This window comes from Scyliorhinus canicula, chromosome 14 (assembly GCF_902713615.1).
Source record: "Scyliorhinus canicula chromosome 14, sScyCan1.1, whole genome shotgun sequence".
In the NCBI taxonomy this organism is placed as follows: domain Eukaryota; kingdom Metazoa; phylum Chordata; class Chondrichthyes; order Carcharhiniformes; family Scyliorhinidae; genus Scyliorhinus; species Scyliorhinus canicula.
The window spans coordinates 150,497,801-150,517,134 of record NC_052159.1 but is presented as its reverse complement, the minus strand read 5'-3'; the positions used below and the strand labels follow the sequence as shown (position 1 = coordinate 150,517,134).

At 45.6% G+C, this 19,334-nt stretch overlaps 1 protein-coding gene across 13 annotated transcripts in view; it reads right to left on the bottom strand.

Annotated features, from left to right (window-relative positions):
• The window catches only part of LOC119977407 (protocadherin-9), an 809,945-nt gene that overhangs the window by 521,342 nt on the left and 269,269 nt on the right, over nucleotides 1-19,334 (bottom strand). For 6 of the 13 annotated variants that reach the window (XM_038818265.1, XM_038818267.1, XM_038818271.1 and 3 more), the window contains exon 2: nucleotides 12,095-12,151. The exons of the other annotated variants lie outside the window; for them this stretch is intronic. In XM_038818265.1, the coding sequence (XP_038674193.1) occupies nucleotides 12,095-12,151 (57 nt within the window). The remainder of the gene's footprint in view (nucleotides 1-12,094; nucleotides 12,152-19,334) is intronic. 13 annotated transcript variants of the gene reach the window in all.

Genomic DNA, 19,334 nt, shown 5'->3' with positions numbered 1-19,334 from the left:
ACACACTTGCACTTGGGGCCCTTATCTACCTGAGGCAGGTCGCACAAAATGCTGGAAAATTAGATGGAAAAATTAATTTAAATCTATCTGGCTGCCTCACCGTTCATGCTCTTTTCCCCTGCCAACATTCTCCCTACGTGAGGAAACTCTCCTCTTAGTTACTGCATTAAATAGAACATGCTAATTCCAAGGCTGTGCCAATGTAGCTTGTTGTCAGATGCAGTCAGAGATTTCCTAATTTCAATGAATTTATTGGCAAGGCGCAACAAGTGCCAACTCTCTTGGCCACAGACAGAACAAGGCTTGGATCTCAAGATGCTAAAAAAAAAACGTCTGTGCTCTCCCAGGGATCACCCACAGTTAAAGCGCTGAATTTCACACAATTGCAACTATTTTCATAGCCCAGGCTTACGCATCTCGGGGACAAAACAATGCAAAATGTGGGCATTTGGGGAAAAAAAAACCCACAATGCTTTCAAATCTGAGATTTTCAAATGAGATTGCGCGCACTGTGCCAAAACGATGAAACTTGCCAAAGCTCAGCAAGAGCTGGCACGCATCGCCTTGGCAGAGGAAGGGACGAATGTTACAATGATTAGGTTTTTGTTCAGAAGTGGAGTTAAACTGTGACTGGCAGAATTATTGCAGATAAATCTCATTAGTCTGCATCAGCAGAGCCACCATTCCCCTTTCGAGGCAGGCTTAGCTAGGCAGACTGTTGGCCATCGTTCATGTGATGAACGGAAAGAAGAAAATAGGAAGAGTCTCTGCTCCGAGATGCAAAATAAATGTAATGTCTTGGCTTGTGTGCGTTGCTCATTTCTGCAGTGCAGTGACGCAGTGAGGACTGCTCAAGCAATTGTCAAACCTGCGCGCCGTTAAATAATAAGCTGGAGGCCAAGGATGCAAATTGTTGCTTTCTGCTTGTCTCACTGTGGGGAGTGGGCTTTGTTTGGTCCTGTTTAGAAGATGAACTATGTAGTTGAGTATTTCTCCTGTAAAATGTACAATTATTTTGATCAATTATCTCCATCTATGTGCGATACACCTGGACTATTAACAGGTTTGGATTTCAAACAGTGAAAAACATTAAAATAATTGTATCCAAAGGCATAAAATTGTTTTTGTTTTTTTTCAATGAAGTAAGCTGTTAGTTTTTTTTTAAAGTCTTCTTTGCTGCCTAGACTTACATCCATATCTGTGCACACTACAAAAGGATCCAGAATTTCATTTTTTAATTTGCTCCCTATTCTTTCACATGATGTGGGTATTTGTGGTGAAGGCAGCATTTATTGCGCATTCCTAGACATAGAGACATAGAACAGTACAGCACAGAACAGGCCCTTCGGCCCTCAATGTTGTGCCGAGCCATGATCACCCTACTCAAACCCACGTATCCACCCTATACCTGTAACCTAACAACCCCCCCTTAACCTTACTTTTTGTAGGACACTACGGGCAATTTAGCATGGCCAATCCACCTAACCCGCACATCTTTGGACTGTGGGAGGAAACCGGAGCACCCGGAGGAAACCCACGCACACAGGGGGAGGACGTGCAGACTCCGCACAGACAGTGACCCAGCTGGGAATCAAGCCTGGGACCCTGGAGCTGTGAAGCATTGATGCTAACCACCATGCTACCCTGCTGCCCCTAATTATCCTTTGGAACGCTGCTATAGTTCCAGGTCAGGACGGTGTGTGGCTTGAACGGGAATTTTCAGCTGGTGGCGTTCCTATGCTTCCGTTATCCTTGTCCTTCTAGATGTGAGTGGTCACGGGTGAGTTGTAGACGGTGGACACTGCTGCTACTTTGTGTCAGTGGCGGAGGAAGTTGCTGTTTCAGGTTGGAGATGGGGTTCCAATAAAGAGGGCTGCTTTGTCCTGGATGGTGTCAAGGGTCTTGAGTGTTGTTGGAGCTTCACTGATCCAGGCAAGTGAAGAATATTCCATCACACTCCTGACCTGCACCTTATCGATGGCGGACAGGATTTGGACAAGAGGTGAATTACTCGCCGCAGAATTCCCAGACTTCTGACCTGCTCTCGTAAGCACATTGGGAAGATTCTCTGGCTTCCCCGCAGCCTGGTCCTCGACAGCGGGATCCTCCGGTCCCACTGCTGTCAATGGGATTCCCATTGAATCCACCTCACACTGCCGGGAAACCCAAGGTGGGGGTGCGCCGTTGGCAGGACAGGAAGATTCCGCCGCGTGAACAGATGGAAGATTGCACCCAGTATTTATGTGGCTGGTCGAGTTCAGTTCCTGATATTTGGGACGTTCCCACCTTCACATGGTAACACTGGGACTTTCTGGACCCATCGTGGCAAATTTTCTCAGGCAGAGTCGGCGATCCATTCAAATCCCTGTTGATTTTGCTGGGACCTGAAGAGCCCGCCAGTGGGACGGGATTGAAAATACCACCCTAGAACTTCTTGATGCCAGTCGTACCACTCAGAGAAAGACCTAAGAAGAGGTGAAAGGCTAGAGTCTCCGATTTTGAGGACGGAGTTTAAGATTAGGGAGGTTATGCTGCAATTGTATACGGTGTTAGTGAGGCATCACCTGGAGTATTGTGTTCAGTTTTGGTCTCCTTACTTGAGAAAGGACGTACTGGCACTGGAGGGCGTGCAGAGGAGATTCACTAGGTTAATCCCAGAGCTGAAGGGGTTGGATTATGAGGAGAGGTTGAGTAGACTGGGACTGTACTCGTTGGAATTTAGAAGGATGAGTGGGGATCTTATAGAAACATTTAAAATTATAAAGGGAATAGATAGGATAGATGTGGGCAGGTTGTTTCCACTGGCGGGTGAAAGCAGAACTAGGGGACATAGCCTCAAAATAAGGGGAAGTAGATTTAGGAGGAACTTCTTCACCCAAAGGGTTGTGAATCTATGGAATTCCTTGCCCAGTGAAGCAGTTGAGGCTCCTTCATTAAATGTTTTTAAGGTAAAGATAGATAGTTTTTTGAAGAATAAAGGGATTAAGGGTTATGGTGTTCGGGCCGGAAAGTGGAGCTGAGTCCACAAAAGATCAGCCATGATCTCATTGAATGGTGGAGCAGGCTTGAGGGGCCAGATGGCCTACTCCTGCTCCTAGTTCTTATGTTCTTCTGTTCTTATGTCCAGAGGATCCGTGGCGTTTTACGTGGGAAAAATAGGCGAGGCCCCAGCACCGGTGAGGGGTTAGCAGCAACGTAAAATGCACGGCCTTCCCTATATTAAATGCCTGGAGAATTGCCGGGTTCCTGCCCACTTGGCACTTCTGGCTGAAGATTGTTGTGAATGCCTCAGCCTTGTCTTTTGCACAGATGCATCATTGAGGATGGGGAGTGTGGAGCTGCCTCCTCCAGTGAGTTGTTTAATTGTCTACCATGACTAGATGTGGCAGGACTAGAGAGCTTAGATCTGATGCGTCCATTGTGGAAAAGCTTAGCTCTGTCTATTACTTGCTGCTTATGCTGTTTGGCAAGTAGTCCTGTGTTGTAGCTTCACCAGGTTGACACCTCTTTTTCAGGTATGCCTGGTGTTGCTCCTGGCATGCTCTTCTGCACTCTTCATTAAACCATGTTTGACTCCCTGGCTTGGTGGTAATGCAAGAGTGGGGGATATGCCGGACCTTGAGGTTGCAGATTGTAGTTGAGTACTATCCTTCTGCTGCTGAGGACCCACAGTACCTCATGGATGCCACGTTGCGGACTCCCAGGTCAATTCCCTCCTGACTTTATACCACTGTGCCATCACCTCTGCTGGGTCTGTTTTGCCGGGGAGACAGGACATACCCAGGAATGGTGATAGCTGTGTCTGGGACATTGTCTATAAGGTATGGTTCTGTGACTATGACTATGTCAGACTGTTGCTTAACTAGTCTGTGAGACAGCTCTCCCAACTTAGGCACAAGCCCCCCGTGATGTTAATCAGGACGACTATGCAGGGTCAACAGGGTAATAGGATAATTAGATATGTACGCGTAAAAGGGCAAATTTGCAGGTTTGTGGGGAAAACACTGCATACGGGGTGACATCTGAATGGACTCTTTCTGTGCAGTAAGATTCTATCGCTGAGACATTCTGGGCCCGCTGCAGAGGGTTTTCCCACAGCGGATGTAGCAATCCATTTAAATCCCCATTGTTTTCAGTGGAACCGAAAGATCCCGCCAGCAGGGCGGAGAGGAGGTTGGTGGTGGGGGGAGCAGGGGCGCACACATGCCAGACATTGGGGGCGCGATTCTCGCGAGTTACGAAAACTCGGGAAGCTGGCGTTAAAAACGGGCGCGTTTGACGCCAGCCTCCGCCCCCCCGACAGGGAACCGATTCAGCTCCCCGGTCGAGGCTAGTATCGCGCGGCCGTGAACTCCGGCATCGCGGGCTTAACGAATTTCATTAAGCCCGCTAGCCAGAGTTAGCGACGGCTGACGCGTCAGATGACGTCAGCCGCGCATGCGCGGATTGGACGACTCCAACCCGCGTATGCGCGGATGACGTCATCGCGCTTGTGCGTGAAACCCGCGTATGCGCGGGCCGTTATGCCCCGCAGAAGCCCCGCGGATGGATCCATCGGGGCGGCGGAGGGAGAAAGAGTGCACGGGGCAAGATTGGCCGTGCCAATCAGTGCCATGGTTCCCGTGAATGGGACTTTACGCCCGTTTTTACGAACGGTCAGAGCAGGCGTGTTTTACGCTTGTAAAAACGGCCGTAAAGGCCTTGGAAATCGGCCCATCGGCCAGGAGAGAATCGCTGCTCGCCGTAAAAAAACGGCGGGCAGCGATTCGTGTCGGGAGGCGGGCGTGGGGGGGGGGGGGGAGAATAGCGGGAGGGCGTCGGACCAGCGTGTCCGTAAAAATTTACGCCGCCCGCTATTCTCCGAATTTTCGTGAGAGCGGAGAATTGCACCCAAAGTTACTGAAAGAAACCCAAAGTCAGTCACTCTATCTGGAACTGCAATAATGAGAAAATGAAAACCGCTTATTGTCACAAGTAGGCTTCAATGAAGTTACTGTGAAAAGCCCCTAGTCGTCACATTCTGGTGCCTGTTCGGGGAGGCTGGTGCGGGAACTGAACTGTGCTGCTGGCCTTGGTGTGCTTTAAAAGCCAGCTATTTAGCCCAGTGTGCTAAACCAGCCCCTGAAATATTGATCAAGCACCAACTCTGATTCTTCCTGATGTGTACCAGCGAATGCAAGACAAGGAGACCAACTGAGGTCTCTGACCCCGAACTTCTTTGAGGACCCGTCTTTCTGCACCTTCTCTCAGTATTGTACAGGTCGCGCAGAAATTACACATTGAGTGATTCAATTGGAAGCGAAGGCTATTAAACTGTGTCTTATCTGCTCTGCCACTGATAATGGTGTTGTTGCTATGTCACCACACCAGCTTTGATACCTGTCCAAATTCTGTGTTTGCGCTTGGCTGCTGCAGCTGAGGAGCTTTTACAACTGCAAAATAGATAACCGGGCCAAAGCAACTGGCATATTGCTCTATCAACATCGTGAAGAGAATTTTAGTACACTTCCAACCAATAGATTTCTTTCCAATCTGCCATTACTGTTCTTCTTCAACAGTTACCCTATCGCAGACTTAGAACACAGTAAGAAGTCTTACAACACCAGGTTAAAGTCCAACAGGTTTGTTTCAAATCACCAGCTTTCGGAGCACTGCTCCTTCCTAGGTGAATGAAGAGGTATGTTCCAGAAACATACGTACTGACAAAGTCAAAGATGCAAGACGATACTTTGAATGCGAGCATTTTCAGGTAATTAAGTCTTTACACGTGACAACGCAAAATCGCCGAGCAGAAACTTATAGCCAAGTTCCGCACACACGAGTACGGAACTCTCTCTATATCTGTAAAGACTTAATTATCTGCAAATGCTCGCATTCAACGCATTGTCTTGCATCTTTGACTTTGTCTATACATATGTTTCTGGAACATAACTCTTCATTTACCTGAGGAAGTGCTCCGAAAGCTAGTGATTTGAAACAAACCTGTTGGGCTTTAACCTGGTGTTGTAAGACTTTTTACGGTGTTCTAAGTCTGCGATAGGGTAACTGTTGACTTTTGGTAGTGTGGTGACCAGAATTGGACACAGTATTCCAAATGTGGCCGTATCAAAGTTCTGTTTTGCTGTAACATAATTTTCAAGCTTTTATACTCAATACCCTGTCCTCTGAAGGCAAGCGTGCAATATGCTTTCTTTACCACCATTTCCACCTATGCTGACACTGTTAAGGATCTGTGGACCTGCACACCCAGATCTCTATATGTCTCTATTCTATGTGTCTAAATTCCATCTGCTATTCCTCCATCTAATTGTGCAACCTATCTATATCCTTATTGGACTTTTTTGAGAAAAGATATTTGAATCTTTTTCTTCTTTTTAAAAAGGTTCTTTTTTAGTTTCATGCTTGCCCTTTAATTTTATCTCTCCCCCCATCCTTTTCTCTTTCTCCTCATTTTTCTATTGTTATGTCCTCCCCGAGGTAAGAACTAACTCAGAAAGGAAGACACAAAAAGGGCAAACCTCTAATTCAAGGATGCGGCTGGTAATTCTGAGGCAGCGAATGATTTTTGGAGCGGTTTATGGAGCCCTGATTCATTGGGTAAAGCGGGGCTTTAAATTATAACTCCAAAGTTAATGTCAAGAATTAAATTATTTTCCACCCCCCGCAACATGCAGCATAACAAGACCTTCAGTTTGAATCACAAGGAAATGCAGCAATTCAGAGATGTCAAATGATTGAATCAGAAAAGCCTGCAGCCATTGTCCAGCATGATAGCAAAATGTAAACTTACAAACTCGCACTTTGTGCACTGCACGTATATGCATTATGTGAAATAATCTTACAAGAGTGTCAATCCATATATTAAGATGCGAATCAGCCATCAAATTGAATGGTGAGGCAGGCTCAAGGACCAAATGTGAGACACAGAACAGCGGATTATAGAATAGGCTGTGCCACAAATTACTTACCTACATAACAACGGTCTGTCAACTTTCAAAGCAATAAATTAATAGCAATAATCTTTTTTATTGTCACAAGTAGGCTTACATTAACACTGCAATGAAGTTACTGTGAAAAGCCCCGAGTCGCCACATTCCGGCACCTGTTCGGGTACAGGGAGAATTCAGGATGTCCAAATTACCTAACAAGCACGTCTTTCGGGACTCGTGGGAGGAAACCGGAGCACCCGGAGGAAACCCACGCAGACATGGCGAGAACGTGCAGACTCCACGCAGACAGTGACCGAAGCCAGGAGTCGAACCTGGGACCCTGGCGCTGTGAAGCAACAATGCTACCACTGTGCTACCATGCTGCCATTTGTTATGTTTTTGATGTCACAATGTGAACGGTAAATACTACTAACAAGAGCCAATTTATGCTTCAAGAATTTAATTTGAGCTCTTCGCTCCCTCTTGGGCCTGACAACCTCACTGCCTGTGCTGTGACATCAGATACTCCAGTCTCATAGATATGAAATAAGAACAGCAATATTTATCAAACTTTTCAATTTAGGTATTAGCCTTGGCTCAATGACAGATCGAAAGCTGTGGATTGGGACACTAATCATGGATCTTGAGCACATAGAATCCCTACAGTTCAGAAGCAGGCCATTCAGCCCATCAAGACCGCACTGGTCCTCTGAAAGAGCACCCCTCCCTGCAGGCATACAAACCCCCACCCTACCCCCATAACCCAACCAAGAGGCATTTTAGCCTGGCCAATCCACCTAGCCTGCATATGTTTGGACTGTGGGAGAACACCGAAGCACCCGGAGGAAACCCACGCAGACAAGGGAAGAATGTGCAGTGGCCGCACAGGCAGTCACCCGAAGTGGAATCGAACCCAGCTCTCTGGCGCTGTGAAGCAGCAGTGCTAACCACAGTGCCACTGTATCGCCATTAACCAGGCGGCACCACAAAATGCTGGATCACCCTCCAAATAAGATAGTAAGCCGGGACTCTATTTATCATAGAATCATAGAATCACTACAGTGCAGAAGGAGGCCATTTGCTCCATCGAGTCTGCACCAACCCTCTCAAACAACACCCTACCTAGGCCCACAACCCACCCTAACCTCGAAACCCAATTATCCCACCTAACCTTTTGGACACTCAGGAGCAATTTATCATGGCCAATCCACCTAGCCTGCACATCCTTCGACTGTAGGAGGAAACCGGAGCACCCGGAGGAAACCCCACGCAGACACAGGGAGAATGCACAAACCCCACACTGACAGTGACCTAAGGCGGGAATTGAACCCGGGTCTCTGGCACTGTGAGGCAGCAGTGCTAAGCACTGTGCCAACGTGCCACCCATATTCTTTCATCTCAGCTGGACTTAAGGCTACTTTATTATTTTTTGAATAAAAACAGGGACATTTTCCCAGTTTGCTGGCTACCATTTATCCTACAACCTAACCAAGTAAATTACCTGGGCATTATCATGTTGCGAAATGCATTCTACATTACAACAGTGATGACACTTGAAAGCACTTAATTGGCCTTGAACAACTGTTGTTGGTCAGGAAAGACGCTACATAAATTCAAGGTCATTCTTTCTGTCGATTCCACTTATGGGAAAGATAGGTTTTTACTACTTCACGTATTCCATGTTGTCCTCACCTCAGTGTGTCTTGCAACCCTCTGACCTCTCTTGTATTTCCCAACGGTGAAGCAGATTTAGCGAAGTCCAGTCACCAAACATAGTGGAAACAAACTTGATTTTCACTTAAATCAATAACCGCCCAAGAACTACCCAATTGCAGGAAGCAAATTTCTTTTTTTTTTTAAATAATTTTTATTGGAATTTTTTCAAGAAAATATAAAAATATAACAAGTAATAATATACAACAAACTACCCCATAACACCCGCAACTCCCCCCAAACTGTAACAACACATGTATCCCATCCCCCCCAACCCCAACAAGAGAACTTAACCATAAATTAAAATTAAATAAATCAAATTTAAATAAAATAAACAAACAAACATAGTCGTCGTGCCCCCCCCCCCCCCCCCCCCCCCCCCCCCCCCCACCCCCCGGGTTGCTGCTGCTACTGTCCCAGTACCCTATCGTTGAGCCAGAAAGTCGAGGAAAGGTTGCCACCGCTTAAAGAACCCTTGCACCGAACCTCTCAGGGCGAATTTGACCTTCTCTAGCTTAATAAAGCCCGCCATGTCATTGATCCAGGTCTCCACGCTTGGGGGCCTCGCATCCTTCCATTGTAGCAGAATCCTTCGCCGGGCTACTAGGGACGCAAAGGCCAGCACACCGGCCTCTTTCGCCTCCTGCACTCCCGGCTCTACCCCAACCCCAAAGATCGTGAGTCCCCATCCTGGCTTGACCCTGGATCTCACCATCCTTGACACCGTCCTCGCCACCCTCTTCCAGAACCCCTCCAGTGCCGGGCATGCCCAGAACATATGGGCATGGTTCGCTGGACTCCTCGAGCACCTGACACACCTATCTTCACCCCCAAAGAACCTACTCAGCAGGAAGCGAATTTCAAGTGACAGATCAAATTTGAGAGTTTTGCCCATCACAAATGCAAAATTAGAGCAACAGACAACACCCGTGGTAGAACATGACTGAAAATGTTTACGTCGCATTGCTGGTTGTCTGTTCCAGAATCGGCTGGGGTTTAACTGAAAAGTTAAACAGACTTGAAGGGTTGGATCACCGAATCCTGCTTCTATTTGTCTATGTTCCCTGCGAGGAGTGTCCACATTCTCCCCATGCCTGTGTGGGTTTCTTCCGGGTGCTCCGGTTTCCTCCCGAAAGTCGCACGTTTAGGTGAATTGGACATTCTGAATTCTCCCTCAGTGTATCCAAACAGGCGGCAGAGACGACTGGGGGCTTTTCACATTGCAGAAACAAAAGAGAAAATGCTGGAAAATCTCAGCAAGTCTGGCAGCATCTGTCGGGAGAGAAAAGAGCTAACGTTTCGAGTCCGATGACTCTGTCAAAGCTGACAAAACTTCATTGCAGTGTTAATGTAAGCCTACTTGTGACACTAATAAACATTATTATTATTCCTCTCCTTTCAAACATGGAAGTGCACACATTAACAGATCTCTAGCGATGGGCTAATCTGACAAGGCCCCTCGCTTTCAAATGGATGCATGTTGCCTTGTTTCTGTTAAGACACTATTTTCTAGGCATTGTGCCACCAGAATTCTCTGCTGGCCATCTTATCAAATGATCCTACTAGTTGGCAGAACAGAGGCATCCATAGGAAGCATATTTCCTTACAGAAAGCACAGTCGGTTAAACCTGGCCACGCATTCTCACCCCGACATAGTTGGGGCAGAGAGAAACTCATTTTTCTAAACATGACAAAAAATCTGTTACATCCTTGAAGATAAAGTCTGACTGGAGTCAGAGGGCCAAAACAGGAAGACTGATTAGATCAGTACACAGAAAACATGCTCTTTGTTGGTGCTTTATATTCACATAGGGGGAGCATAATGGGAACTAGAGATCTCACAAGTTGATTACTGGGCCTGTCCAGCAATATTGACTATCAGTGCCAAGAGAAGATACTGAGAATTGAATCACTGGAGGAAAACTTTCCACATCGTATTATTAGAGGACTTTCCTGATTGCGAACAAACTGTCCTCCAATAAAAAAAAACTCATCTTTGCGTGGCAACAGTCAATCTCAGATCCCTCTGCTAATTGGCTTTCATTCTTACTCAATAACACTTGTTTATCGCCAACTTCTCTCATAGTTGTCCTCGAAACCATTTATAATGCTTCTCAAGGTTGAATGTAACACTACATGAGTGCATTTGGGTTAACTGATTGGCTGTGTGGTGCCTATGTCTGTCGGGGAATGCTTAAACTTGCGATAATTTGGCAAAACAGTAAATGGCTTAGGTCGACCTCTGTGATTGTGTTAATGCAATTCACTGGAATTTTCCCCATATCAGTTTGTGTTAATATTTCAGGGATTTGATTGCAGTGTTTTTTACTTTAATTTGTTGATTCTGATATGGGAAAAATGCCTCACAGCTTTTTGTCAATATGTTCTTTTTTATTGTACCAACTGGTACTGTAGCTGCAGAAAGATTATATGATGCGGAAAGAAGGAAGCAGATGGATCGAATGTCTTAAAACTCAAGCAGGTCAAATTGTGCAAGCTTTGATCCAATCTCAGCATTACTCCTTCCTTTCACTGTCCAATTTAATGTATTTTTTTATGTGTAGTAGCGTTTTGAACAGACAATTTGCAGCGTCCTCTGACTGCACCCCCTACCCCCCAACACACGCACACACACACTCCCCACACATTCCAGTCACCAGCCTGGAATGACAACACTGTCTTCAGGAACATGGGAACCACGCAGTCTGCTGCTCATCTCTCCTTCATCGAGGGAGCTTTCTACGGTGCCGGTGCAGTCCCTGCTGTGTGGTCACAGCCTTTAACCCTCTCACGTTACCTTTCTCTTGCTCCACTGCCCTCCAGAGCCCGTGGAGACCTGGCGCCAGAGTGCATTCTCTGCAGACGAAGCTTTCCCAATCAGCAGCCTGAATGTTCAAAAGGCATTTGCGGGCATTGTCCCAATTTACAAGCCTGATGATATTATGCATATTCCAATTTTATCACGGACATTAGAAATGGCAATGCAAACTGCAAAATCTTTGCACTGGCTGTCAAGACTCCAATCCTACCCATTAATGAAACGGCGCCGAGGTTGCCTCATTCTTCTGGCTGAACGACTCGGCAGTTGCTGGCCCTGATTTGTTCCAGTTGCTTATCACACCAGAAACGGCTCCTTCCCTCCGTGATAGCAGAGCTGTCATTGCTATTTTCCTTCAGGGTGCACAACACACAAATACACATTCTCTATCCCCCCTCCCCCCCTGCTGCCACAGTGAAAAGCAAAGGTGCATCATTTTGATAAGGCTCTACCTAAATCATGGTTGGATTTTCTGAGCAGCTAATTAGTCGCTTCTGGGCCACTGCGAGGCAAGTTACTGTCCATCAAATTCACTGGCCTAGTTGGCATTATCCATCTGGGCTGTGTTGTATTTTTCTCCTTGGCCTTTTGCCAGAAATTATATGACTTTATCAGTAGTTTATCTTTTACTTACCTTTTTCTTGCCCGAGTGTGTTGTTAAATGTGGGCGACTGCATACCAACCAACCAACCTAATAGAAAATGAGGAAATAGTTTGATCATTGTTCTGAAGATATCAGTGAATATAATCTATCTGCTATTTGTTTCGGGCATGGCTCATTTAATAGAGACTCATGCTTCGCTTGGCCACTCCCAGGGCAATTCCTGTGGTATTACCCGGATTAAGATTAACGTATCTGAACCCTGACAACGTGGCATAGCCGTTCGGCGGTTGTGAACGACCCAAATCATCTGATCATATAATCGAGGCACTACAGAAGCAAAGCAACTTGCGTCAACTGTTTCCCCCGATGAGGCATCTTGCGACAGAAGTGCTGAGCTGCCTCCAGCTGTTTACAAGAGTGAGGAACAAGAGGTTCCAGCTATATCCAGCTGTTTACTGTGGAAGAGCGGTACAAACAGGAGTTCGTGAAGTGCCTGCAGTTGTTTACCATAGACAGCTGTTTTCCACATAAACAAAGCACAGCAGGACAAACCACATCTGTTTACAACACAGAAATGTCTCAAGTGCACTGAGAATGCTGTGAGCTGTAGAGTCATTGAGTTTTACAGCACAGAAAGAGGCCATTCTGTCCAGCCTGTCTGCACTGGCCATAAAATACCTATCTCTTCGAATCCCATTTTTCAGTGCTTGACCCGTAATCTTGTAAGCCTTGGCGTTTCAAGCTGCTGCCCCCAGTGTTCCCCTCCACCTCTGCCAAAAAGACAATTCTCTTGCTCGGCTGTGAAGGTGAAACTGCCCCAGGGCACCAAATTTCCACTTATCAGTTGTGGCTCTATTTGTAGCACTCTTGTCTCGGTGAGAAGGTTCTGGGTTCAGATTTGCATTTATTGTCACGTGTACTGAGGTACACTGAAAAGTATTGTTCTGCGTACAGTCCTAATTCCTCCACCCGGACTTGAGTCTAATAATGCAGGCTGCTCCACTCCAAGGGAGTACTGGGAGTGTGCTGCAGAGTCAGAGGTGGCATATTTCAGATGAGACATTATATTGTAGCCACATCTGAACCTCCCAGTTGGATGTAAAAGATCTAAGCGCATAATTTTTGCAGTGGAGCAGGAGGATCTGTGGGATTCTGGTTTCAATCAACAACACATAAGAAAAGAGATTAACTGATCATGATCACATTGATATTTGCGGGAAATCCTTTTGAACAATGCCCGGAGACCAACCCATGTGATCTGGTTAACATGGGAACATAGTTCCTGCATGAAACTCATAGAAACTCAAGTGCTAGTTTTTACATCTTGATACAAAAGAAGAGCACGTGTTCTTGCTATGTACATGTGGGCACTGCATCTTATCCCACTGAAAGGATTCAGAGATTTTATTTCATAGAATTTACAGTGCAGAAGGAGGCCATTCGGCCCATCGAGTCTGCACTGGCTATTGGAAAGAGCACCCTACCCAAGCCCCTACCTCCACCCTATCCCCATAACCCAGAAACCCCACCTAACACTAAGGGGCAATTTATCATGGCCAATCCACCTAACCTGCACATCTTTGGACTGCAGGAGGAAACCGGAGTACCCGGAGGAAATCCACGCACACACGGGGAGAACGTGCAGACTCCACACAGACAGTGACCCAGCGGGGAATCGAACCTGGGACCCTGGAGCTGTGAAGCATTTGTGCTAACCACAATGCTACCGTGCTGCCCCAGATTTGTTTTGATTTTGGCATCATGGAGGTAAAAACATCCAGCTAATCCTCTCGAAAAGCCATTGATAATCCTACCCAGAAAGCTGTTGCTAACTCTCTCCAGAAGCCTGCTGTGGGGCCTGTCTTTCGCTCTCTCCAGAAGGCCTGCAAATGATGGATTCCTGGAACTGCAGAGGCCTGAAGACAAACCACAAACTGACAGCAAGGTCTGATGAGAAATACTCTGCCTCTCCAGGAAAGTTGTGAGTACAGTATCTGTAAAACTACAGAATAGACCAGTACAGGCTGTGAACAAAGACATTAAATCTTCAAGCTTACTGTGACGAAAGGGCAGCACGGTAGCATTGTGGATAGCACAATTGCTTCACAGCTCCAGGGTCCCAGGTTCGATTCTGGCTTGGGTCACTGTCTGTGCGGAGTCTGCACATCCTCCCCGTGTGTGCGTGGGTTTCCTCTGGGTGCTCCGGTTTCCTCCCACAGTCCAAAGATGTGCAGGTTAGGTGGATTGGCCATGATAAATTGCCCTTAGTGTCCAAAATTGCCCTTAGTGTTGGGTGGGGTTACTGTGTTATGGGGATAAGGTGGCGGTGTTGACCTTGGGTAGGGTGCTCTTTCCAAGAGCCGGTGCAGACTCGATGTGCCAAATGGCCTCCTTCTGCACTGTAAATTCTATGAAAGCATGCTAAGTACCATCATCTCAAGCAAAGACTCTTTTCCCTTTCATTTTCTATTTTTTACCCTTTTCCATCCCTCTGTGTTTGGCTGGCTAGTGTGTGTGTGTGTGTGTGTGTGTGTGTGTATAGAGGGTGTAAGGCCAGTTAAGGTTGGAGTTAGGTTTTTGTTAATCGTTAACCAACTTTTTCTGCTTTGTATTTCTTTACAGTTCTTTTCATAAATAAACATAATTGTGTTTAAACTTATACACCTGATGACTAATTTAGGGCATCCAAGGGCCAAAGTTTTTGGACATTTTTTTAATGATTATTTTTTTTTAAATTTTGGAGCATCCAATTATTTTTTTTCCAATTAAGAAGCAATTTAGCATGGCCCACATCCACCTACACTGCACATGGGTTGAGGGGGCGAGACCCACGCAGACACGGGGAGAATGTGCAAACTCCACACGGACAGTGACCTGGGGCTGTGATCGAACCTGGGGCCTTGGCGCTGTGAGACAGCAGTGCTAACCACTGCGCCACCATGCCGCCCACCAGAATTATTGGGTAATTCACTTATGTTGTGATTCCAGGATGTGTGGGGCTAGAATTGACCACACACTAGCTGCCCAGGGTGTCCGAACAACATCTTAAGGTCAAAATGCAAATCTTTCTGTTTTAATAATAATAATAATAATAACTTTTTGTCACAAGTCGGCTTCAATGAAGTTACTGTGAAAAGCCCCTAGTCGCCACATTTCGGCACCTGTTCGGGGAGGCTCGTACGGGAATTAAACCCATGCGGCTGCCTTTTTCTGCATTACAAGCCAGCTGTTTAGCCCACTGTGCTAAATCAGCCCCCTCTAAACCAGCCCCTGGTTTTCACCTTGCATAATTCTATTTTAAAATTGCAGCAGTTAAAAACAAACTTGTATTTTTCCTCCGCTGTTTGATACATTGAAATTGTCACAACTGAATTAAATTGCTGGACATCTTTAGTTATGTACCACAACACGTTGGCGGAGGCTAGGGTTAAAATCGGGTAGCTAGCATCAGAAGGCGGCCACCAGCAACAAAGCTAGAATGTGGGGGTGCTTTTTTCCGAGGGTCTTGTGTTTGGGAGCGTGGGGGTGGGTGACGCAGAAGGGGGTCATGGCAGCAGCAGTATCCCTGTTCCTTCAGCCGTCACGAGAGACGTTTTGTTAAGTTATCTTAATGGGCATCAGTGACTTCCCAAGTTGACCTGGCGAGGGTGGTCAGGACTGGTGACCATCTCAGGAACTGCTTCAAATTCTCTTGGGGTCCCTTGGGGTCCCAATTTGCGGGAACCCCATTTGCATGTGTTAATCTGGCTCCCCCAGAGTCACTTGTACTGCCGACATCAATGCTGTGGAAAGTGCAGATTGGTGCACATTGACATAAAATGGCATCCATCTGGACAAGACGAAATCCAAACATTATGTTGGACTAATGAATAAAGTCATTATTCTTGAAAAGCCATTCATTGGCTGTGAGATTTGGGATATCCTGAGGTTCTGAAAGATGCTGCATATATAAAGGATCATCTAGGAAACTATTAAAACTTATTGTCCTCCAGGTTAGAAATCTAGTGCCCGTTTTCCAACACATAAATTGATAATTTTGAACATAAATCTTTACAAATGTGAATACATTGTGAATTTTCATTGCGGCTGTGTTATTAACAACGCAGCATAAGAATGCTAATTTAGATCTTTCAAGACCTGTCACTGGTTCAATGCTTCACCTAGTCAGACACCCGTAGGACTCAGCGCCAGCTAAGTGAGCATGGCACTTACAGTTATATTAGCTAACTCGATTTCTTAAGTATCTGTCGGTCCAGTAGAAACACATGTGAATTATGTCATATGTCGTGTGCAGAGGCAGCTCCACCTTTGAACAATTTGTTATAAAGCTGTTCGATGTCCTCATCCAGTCTTTCTATCTGGCTGCAAATGATTTCCCCATGATGAAACAGAAGTTACTAAACATTATACAGTCAAAGATATCCTCAGTGTTCATTGGAATAAGTTCAGTTACTAACATTGCTTTTGATGATACAATAAGAACAATAATCTTTATTAGTGAGCGGCACGGTAGCATAGTGGTTAGCACGGTTGCTTCACAGAATCAGGGTTCCATGTTCGATTCCCGTCGTGATTCACTGTATGTGTGGAGTTCTCCCCGTGTCTGCGTGGATTTCCTCCCAAACATCCCGAAAAAGGTGCCGTTAGGTAATTTGGACATTTTGAATTATCCCCCTGTGTACCCGAACAGGCACTGGAATGTGGCGTCTTGGGGCTTTTCACAGTAACTTCATTGCAGTGTTATTGTAAGCCTACTTGTGGCAATAAAGATTATTAAAAACTAAAAAAAAATTATAAAAAATATAGTGTCGCAAGTAGGCCTACATTAACACTGCAATTAAGTCACTGTGAAAATCCCCTAGTCGCCACACTCCAGCGCCTGTTCAGGTACACTGAAGGAGAATTCAGAATGCCTAATTCACTTAACAAACACATCTTTCGGGACTTGTCAGAGAAAACCGGAGCACCCGGAGGAAACCCACGCAGATACGGGGAGAACGTGCAGACTCCGCACAGCCAGTGACCCAAGCCGGGAATCGAACCCGGGTTCCTGGCGCCACTGTACCGCCCTCTCCGCGAGGTTTGGGAAGGAGGAGTTCCATTTTGTGCAAACCCCTGCACCAGTGGTGGGATAGGACCCCTACTTCTGGTAGGCTACAGCAAAACCAAAATCCTGGTGAAAGTTTTGTAGAAACAACTTTAAACGAGCAAAGATCGGCAAGGGCTTGGGTGCATATAATGATGACTTGCAGAGAGGAAAACGTTTTAATACATAAAGGTGAAACATAAATGAAAGTTGTTGCTGTTACAAGTAAAGGAAGGGCTAGCAAATGCCAGAAGAATTGATAAAGGTAACTTAAGTCACAGTAAAAAGAAAAGTTGAGGGATTAATCGTAAAAAAGCTGTTGAAAATGAATCAGGAGTAACGAAAATTAAGACCATATTAACTTGCCTGTGTAACAATGAGCAACTAAACAGAGGAGTTAGTTGCAATGGTTAGAGGAGAGGAAAGGAATGCACTAGGGAAAATGGAAACATGACTGTAACAAGGACAGGATTGTCAGCTAAACACTGTCAGTGGTAATGTGCACACAAATCAATGATTAGGAAGAAGCATAGAGAACTATTGACATTGATTAGGTATATAACTGATCAGGTATTTAACAATTAAACTCGCAAGCAAGAGATGGAAACAGAACTTACATTGATTGAAATAAAGAAATGGAAAGAAATTAGTAAACATCACAGTATGAATGGTGCACTACAGACCTGGGAAGAAATACATTGATCTGCTTAGTAATGGCAGTAAAACAAATTTAACAAGGCATAAGTGGTCTGTCCAGCAACTGGTAGAAATCTGCCTAGCGACAGCAATAGCCAGCATTCAGAAGACATGATGAGATGCAACCTTCCCAGTAACAAGATTAGTAGGCATCTAGGGGGAACCCAGTGTAAATCACCCTGTTAGTAGAAACTGCTTAGTTTGGTGATTGAGAGATCAGTGGAGGCATGTGCATGCTAATTTCTAGAGGCAAAGAATTTGTGAGAGGCAAACAGCTAAATACACATAACAAAGAATAGAAGGGGGAAAATGTTATAATTCCCAGCACCCGTCAGAAGTACAGACAATTTTGCATCCAACAGCTTGAAGGGCCAGCGTATAGCTGACAGCCTGAGAGACTGGTCCATAACTCACAGCCGAGAGGCTAGTCCCGCATTAAGTCTTGGAGCCAAGACTGTTCAGAAACATTCGTAAAGATTTTGCTTGACTAGGAAAAGACATTTCCCAGACTTGATTGTCAGCCCTGTGATTGTGGTAACTATTAACTGGATTTGGCTTATAGATTTATTTAATTTGGGCGTTGTTTGGGGATAGAGGAAGTCTTAGGGAGTTCAAGGATCCTTGATATATTCTTCTACAGGAGGTGCGTTCTGAATGAACTGTGTTTATGTGTACGTATTTAGTGATTCATATACTTAATTGCTCAGAGTATTGTAGTCCTGTACTTGTGTATTTGTCTTTTCTTTAATTTAATAAATAGTCTTTAATAATAGTTATACGACTACTGGGCCAGTTATTCTCACTGGGGCTTCACATGACTCCTCACACCATTACAAAAAAACAAACAATACAACCCAACGACCCACTGTTTCAAGTTGGGGAACCCCCACAGATACTATCAGCGTGGTTCGTGCCAAGACAACTGTGAAATAAGTCATTCAAAATGCTCATGACTGGACTGGAAAGGAGAGCGAGTGGAAGGTGAGGGTGGGGTTGCAGGGACAAAGTGTTCACATTGTACATAAGACCTTTTTGATCCAATATGTAAAAGCTCTAAAAAAAAAGGAGGGAATATTATGAGACCAGGTTAGGAAATGAACTGGACTAGACCTGAGAAGTGAGTGATGGTCAACAATGAGTTAACAATGCTCACAATAAAATAAACTTTAAGATAACGATTGAGAGCAACCTAGACAGTGCAAAAACCATAGTAACGGATGGCAGAAAGAAACAACTTTGAGCAAAGGCTGACAGAGAAATTTCAGCTAGCTGGGGGGAACGAGCTACGGTACCTGCAGCTCAAAAACTTCCTACGAAAGGAGACAAGGACGTACCCACAACCGCCACGACAGACACTACTGGAAGACCTACTGGACGCAAGTATCCTAGAGAAAGGGAACTGTAGTGACATGTATGACCGACTGGTAGATAGGGACGACACCGTACTGGACGCAACAAGGAGGAAATGGGAGGACGACCTGGGGATGG